The sequence below is a fragment of the Monodelphis domestica genome, chromosome 6, assembly GCF_027887165.1.
Source record: "Monodelphis domestica isolate mMonDom1 chromosome 6, mMonDom1.pri, whole genome shotgun sequence".
NCBI classification, from domain to species: domain Eukaryota; kingdom Metazoa; phylum Chordata; class Mammalia; order Didelphimorphia; family Didelphidae; genus Monodelphis; species Monodelphis domestica.
The window spans coordinates 18556912-18564275 of NC_077232.1; the positions used below are offsets into that span (position 1 = coordinate 18556912).

General features: G+C 36.1%; 1 protein-coding gene across 1 annotated transcript; it reads left to right on the forward strand.

Moving 5' to 3' along the window:
- Positions 1-5299: 5299 nt before the first annotated feature.
- On the forward strand, positions 5300-6244 carry LOC100026607 (olfactory receptor 5B2). Its single transcript, XM_001377119.4, has one exon. The coding sequence runs from the start codon at positions 5300-5302 to the stop codon at positions 6242-6244; it is 945 nt and encodes a 314-aa protein (XP_001377156.4).
- Positions 6245-7364: the final 1120 nt, after the last annotated feature.

The following is a 7364-nucleotide window of genomic DNA, read 5'->3' on the forward strand; positions in this document are numbered from 1 at the left end:
ATTAACCTCTAATTCCACCCCAAAACTTCTACCACCAAATTCAGTGATCTTTGCCCTAGCCTTCCTTGTGGATACCTTTGTACTATTTCATCTTTGTTTCATTGTCGGTATCACATTTGATCTGACCCTAAATTTTATTGTATTCAGATCTGAGATGATCGTACACATTTCAAAAATGAACTGAGAATTGGAGATGTTCAAAGACTTTGTCCATGTCACATACCTAGGTGGAATAGAATCAACTTTTTTTTAAAACAATATTTTTATTTGGTCATTTCAAAACATTATTCAATGGAACAAAGATAATTTTCTTTTCCTCCCCTCTCCCCATAGCCAACATATGATTCCACTGGGTTTCACATGTGTTCCGGATTTGAACCCATTTCCATGTTGTTGGTATTTGCATTAGAGTGTTCATTTAGAGTCTCTCCTCAGACATGGCCCCTTAACCCCTTTAGTCAAGCAGTTGCTTTTCCTCGGTGTTTTTACTTCCACAGTTTGTCCTCTGCTTGTGGATAGTGTTTTTTCTCCTAGATCCCTGCAGATTGTTCAGGAACACTGCAGTGACACTAATGGAGAATTCCATTATGTTCGATTGTACCACAGTGTATCAGTCTCTGTGTACAATGTTTTCCTGGTTCTGCTCCTTTTGCTCTGCATCACTTCCTGAAGGTTGTTCCAGTCTCCATGGAATTCCTCCACTTTATTATTCCTTTTAGCACAATAGTATTCCATCACAAACATTCCATCACCAGCACAATTTGTTCAGCCATTCACCAATTGAAGGGTAAGCCCTCATTTTCCAATTTTTGGCCACGACAAAGAGTGCAGCTATGAATATTCTTGTACAAGTCTTTTTCAGTATTATCTCTTTGGGGTACAAACCCAGCAGTGCTATGGCTAGATCAAAGGGCAGACAGTCTTTTATCACCCTTTAGCCATAATTCCAAATTGCCCCCCAGAAAGGTTGGATCAATTCAGAACCCCACAAGCAATAAATTAATGTCCCTACTTTGCCACATCCCCTCCAGCATTCATTACTTTCCTTTGCTATCATCTTAACCAATCTGCTAGGTGTGAGGTGATACCTCAGAGTTTTTTTATTTGCATCTCTCTGATTATAAGAGATTTAGAGCACTTTTTCAAATGCTTATTAATAGTTTTGATTTCTTTATCTGAAAACTGCCTGTTCATGTCCCTTACCCATTTATCAATTGGAGAATGGCTTTGTTTTTTGTACAATTGATTTAGCTCTTTTTAAATTTGAGTAATTAAACCTTTGTCAGAGGATTTTATGAAGATTGTTTCCCAATTTGTTGTTTCCCTTCTGATTTTAGTTACATTGGTTTTGTTTGTACAAAAGCTTTTTAATTTGATATAGTCAAAATTATTTATTTTACATTTTGTTACTCTTTCTAAGTCTTGCTTGGTTTTAAAGTCTTTCCCTTCCCAAAGGTCTCTCACACTGCCCTCTAATTTTCCCAGCAGTTTTTATCAAATAGTGGATTTTGGTCCCAAATGCTGGGATCTTTGGGTTTATCATATACTGTCTTGCTGAGGTCACTTGCCCCAAGTCTATTCCACTGATCCTCCTTTCTGTCTCTTAGCCAGAACCAAATTGTTGTGATGACCATTGCTTTGTAATATAGTTTGAGATCTGGGACTGCAAGGTCCCCTTCCTTTGTATTTTTTTTTTCATGATTTCCCTGGATATCCTTGTTCTTTTGTTATTCCAAATGAACTTTGTTATGTTTTTTTCTAAATCAGCGAATATATTTTTTGGAAGTTCAATGGGTATGACACTAAATAGATAAATAAGTTTGGGTAGGATGTTCATTTTTATTATATTAGCTCATCCTACCCATGAGCAGTTAATGTTTTTGCCAATTGCTCAAGTCTAGTTTTAGTTGTGTGGCGAGTGTTTTGTAGTTGTGTTCATATCGTTCCTGTGTTTGTCTCAGGATATAGATTCCTAGGTATTTTATTTTGTCTAAGGTTATTTTGAATGGGATTTCTCTTTCTAGTTTTTGCTGCTGAGCTGTGCTTGAAATATATAGAAATGCTGATGACATATGCGGGTTTATTTTGTATCCTGCAACTTTGCTAAAGTTATTCATTATTTCAATTAGCTTTTTGGTTGAATCTCTAGGATTCTTTAAGTAGACCATCATGTCATCCGCGAAGAGTGATAACTTGGTCTCCTCCTTGCCTATTTTAATGTCTTCAATTTCTTTTTCTTCTCTAATTGCTACTGCAAGTGTTTCTAGTACAATGTCAAATAATAGAGGTGATAGTGGGCATACTTGTGTCACTCCTAATCTAATTGGGAATGCATCTAGTTTATCCCCATTGCAGATAATATTAGTTGATGGTTTTAGATATACACTGTTTATTATTTTTAGGAATGACCCTTCTATTCCTATGCTTTCTAGTGTTTTTAATAGGAATGGATGTTGTATTTTATCAAAGGCTTTTTCTGCGTCTATTGAGATAATCATGTGGTTCTTGTTTGTTTGCTTGTTGATGTGGTCAATTATGTGGATGGTTTTCCTAATATTGGTCCAGCCCTGCATCCCTGGTATAAATCCTACTTGATTATGTTGGATGACACTTCTGATCACTTGATGGAGTCTTTTTGCTAGTATACTATTTAATATTTTTGCATCTATGTTCATTAGGGAGATTGGTCTATAATTTTCTTTCTCTGTTTTTGACCTGCCTGGTTTTGAAATTAGTACCATGTTTGAGTCATAAAAGGAGTTTGGTAGAACTCCCTCTTTGCTTATTATGTCAAATAGTTTGTATAGTATTGGGATTAACTGTTCATTAAATGTTTGATAGAATTCACTTGTGAATCCATCAGGCCCTGGTGATTTTTTCTTAGGGAGTTCCTTGATGGCCTATTGGATTTCATTTTCTGATATGGGATTATTTAAGAATTCTATTTCTTCTTCTGTTAGTTCATGTTTTTTAATTATTTTAAATATTTATTTATTCTGACAGATTATATTTTTGTATATATTTGTCTATATTGCCTAGATTAGTATATTTAATGCCATATAATTGGGCAAATTAATTTTTAATGAATGCCTTAATTTTCTCTTAATTGGAGGTGATGTCCCCCTTTTCATCTTTGAGATGCTCTCAATTTGCTTTTCTTCTTTCCTTTTTTAATTAGGTTGACAAGTACTTTGTCTATTTTGTTTGCTTTTTCAGTGTTCCAGATTCTAGTCTTATTTATTATTTTAATAGTTATATCATTCTTGATTTTATTAATTTCTCCCTTAATTTTTTCTTCTATGTTTCTACTCCTCCAGCTGAATGGTAAAGACTAGCCAATGGAGGTTCAGTGTCCTGACCAGGGTCACATAGTGTAATGGAGGGTGGTTTGGGGGATGGATTAGAAGTTTAATTATACGCCAGTATCAGAAAATTAACTGTTTTGGGAGGGCAACTGTGGACTGACAGGCTAACAGGTCCAGTCTAGACAGAGCCTGTCCTGAGGTAACAAACACAGAACACCATATAACAGGACCAGATGTTGGATTTATTAAACTAGGGAAGGTGAAAAGTGAATTTGGATAATTCTAAACTACCTAAACCCCCCAGATCTAAATGTCCTGTCACCAAGAGTCTTCACAGATTGAAACTACACTGATCCTTACCTATCTGTCTAAAGACCCCAGGCCCTAATATAAACAAATCTACACTAATCCAAACTCCTTTCTTTTGATGGTAATAGAGGTAGCGGGTTTTGGCAGTTAGGCAAGACCAGAACCAGTAGAGATCCTGGATCCAGAAGGACCCTCAGACCTAATCTTACAGCAGATGACCTAGAGTGGTTCAGGATCACACGAGGAAGCTCAGTAGATGACAACATGTCTAGAGATAAGCAGGTAGGATGGGAAAGACAAGGTAGAAACAGGCACCATTGGAAATCAGCCAGTCCCTCCTGGTCATACTAGAGAAAGACACAGTACACTTTTCCAACCACATTCTAAAATTGTTTCTCTGCATCTCTATCTCCCTGCAGACCTACCTCATGTGCTCAAATCCTCTCTTCCTTACAACAATAGCTAGGAAGTATCTGAGGCCAGATTTGAACCTAGGACCTACTGTCTGTAAGCCTGACTCCCAATTAACTAAATGATTCAGATGCCCCCGTTTCTTGATTAGGAAATGCAAATATAAAAAAGAAACAGAGATACTGCCATACACTTATCAAATTAACCAATATTAAAGGAAAGTGATAAATTTGAAGGTAAAATGGCAAAATGGGGATGCTCTTGCATTGATATTATAGTTGTGAACTGGTCCAAACATTCAGGAGCACAATTTTTAAGTGTGTTTAAAGGGATATAAAACTGTGCATGTCCATTGATCATTACTGGGTCTGCATAACAAAAATAGCATGAAAAAGGAAAAAAGATGTACTTATGGAAAATATATTTAACAGCTCTGTTTTTGCTGGCAAGAATTTGGAAATTGAGGGAATTTACATCATTTGGGGAATGACTGAATAAATTGGATTAAATGTTGGTAATATCATGTTATTAAGTTATAAGAAATGATGATCAGAAGAATTTCAGAAAAAGCTGGAACGTCTTATATCAATTGATGCAGAGCAAATAAAAACCAGGAAAACATTACATGCAGTAACAGTAATCTTGTGGGATGACCAACTGTGAAAGACTTTGCTACACAGTAATATAATGAATCATCTGAGATAATTATGAGGGGTGCCTGACACAGAATGCTGTCTGCCTCCAGAAAAATAAATGTTAAGAGTTGGATGCAGATCAAAGCATACTATTTTTCACATTAGTATATTGGTTATTTTTTGAGGAGGGGGGTTGGTTTTATATGAGTCTTCCCTCACATCAATGACTAATATGGAAGTATGTTTCTCATGATAACATATGCATAACCAAGATCTAATAACAGGAAGGGGATGGAGGGCAGGAAGACAATTTGAATCTTTTACTTTCCATAAATGTATATTGAAATTTTTTATTACACCTAATTGGGAAAGTAAAATACATTTGAATAAAAAAGTAAATATTAATACCTTAAGTATTCTCTCTAAGAAACTTCATGAATGAATTTGAGGTACCTAGTATAATTACTATAATAGCTTTTTAGATGTTCTTTGACACTTGATTCTCTATTTCTACCATCCAAATAAGTTATGTCTATGACTATGTTTTATATCTTAGAGTAATTTTTCATGATTGTTGATTTTTTGTAATGGTTATTCTTTTTTATTCCAGGATAATGACATCACTTTCAAATGACTTTTATGGAGAACACATCTGAAGTGAATGCCTTCATCCTTACAGGATTAACAGAAGACCCAGGTCTTTATGTTCCTCTTTCCATAATGGTCACCCTCATCTATCTCATCACCCTGGTAGGGAACCTGGGGATAGTAGCTCTTATCTCCTGGGATTCCTGCCTCCATACTCCTATGTACTTTTTCCTCAGGAATCTATCTCTGGTAGATTTTGGTCTTTCCTCCACCATTATTCCCAAGGTGATGACTGGGCTCCTCACTGGGGACATGGTCATCTCTTATAATGGATGTGCTACTCAGATGTTCTTTTTTGCGAGCTTTGCTGGTATTGAAAGTTTTCTTTTAGCCTTCATGGCCTATGATCGTCATGCTGCTGTGTGTAGACCCCTACATTATACCACTATCATGACTTCAAAAATGTGTGCATATATGCTTACTGGGGGTCACATCTGGGGATTTCTGTCCTCCTCCATCATCATAGGAAGTATTTTTAGTCTTTCCTTCTGCAGGTCCAATGTAGTCCATCACTTTTTCTGTGATATTCCCCCTCTTTTGGTTCTCTCTTGCTCTGAAACTCATATCACTGAATCAATAATCTTCATCTTAGCTTCATTAAATGTATCCTTTATATTTCTTGTCATCTTTTTCTCTTACTTGTTCATCTTCATCACTGTCCTGAAGATCCGTTCTGCTGGTGGGCGCCAGAAAGCTTTCTCCACCTGTGCTTCCCATCTCACAGCAGTGTTCATATTTTATGGGACAGTCACCTTCATGTACTTCCAACCCAGCTCAACCCATTCAATGGACTCAGACAAAATGGTGTCATTGTTTTATACCACAGTTATCCCGATGTTGAATCCAATCATCTATAGTTTGAGAAACAAAGAAGTTAAAAATGCTTTCAGAAAAGCTATGAAGGGACAACGACTTCAATTTGATCATCCTTTTTGATTGGACAAAAAATAAATTTCCACCTTCTTCCCACTGTGATCCAGCCCCCATTAAGACTATTTTTCTTATTCACCCAGATGTGTGATCCACATTTTTCCAAGTGTTACACCACATAGTAGCAGATGTCAGATTCAGAATTAAAAATGTCTTGAATTTAAATTCTGTGCCTGACTTTCATTTTGTGTAACATTAAGTCCATACTGTATAACCTAGTGAAACTCTGCAGTGCAGGGAATAGAGCAATGCATTTGGAGTCAAGAAGATGTGAGGTAAAATCTGGCCACAGACTTACTATTTTTGTGACCCAGAACAAGTCACTTAATTCTGCTTGCCTCAATTTCCTAATATGAAAAATGAGGTAATGAACAACCACTTCAGTATCTTTGCCACGAAAGCTTCTCATGGGGTTCTGAAGTTTTGAATAGAACCAAAAATCGACTGTGAAACAACAAGCTAATCTACATCACTTAAAGTCTGAGCCTCAGTTTCCTTATGTTTAAAGAGCCTTAAGAGTGAGATTTGTAATATTTTTTTGTGGAATGAAGGGTATTTGTGCAGGCATGCTCACACTCACAAACACAGACACACACACCTAGATACCCCTATAGACATGTATACACATAACTATGATATAGATATTTTAGCTCTTATCCTTTTAGAGGAGGAAGAGTAACTACCTAACTTTAATGGAATAGTACTAGCAGAGTAAAGCCACTAAGATGCTTGGAAAGTGTCCTGTTTAAGGTAATCATTTTGCTACTTCAATAACTCCTCTGTCAGAGGTTGGTTACTAAATACTTAAGAATTTAAGCTCTACCAAAAATAATGTATAAGACAGTTTAAAAGTTAAGCCTTGTTATTATTTTTTCTAACACTATATGAAGTTTAAATTATTAAAAACATTGTGTCTTTACTTTTAGCATTTGCTAACTTCTACGCTCTTTTACACTTATAGTCAAAGTGAATTATCTCTTTTTGAGTCACTTAAAAAGTGGATCCAACACACTCCTAAAGTAAGTCTAGCTTGAGGAAGGAATATAAATTAAAGGTGCTCCCAAATGGGTGGAAAGATCTTTGAGAGATTAGGAGTGAGAGAGGCCGTTCATTACACTGTCAGTGT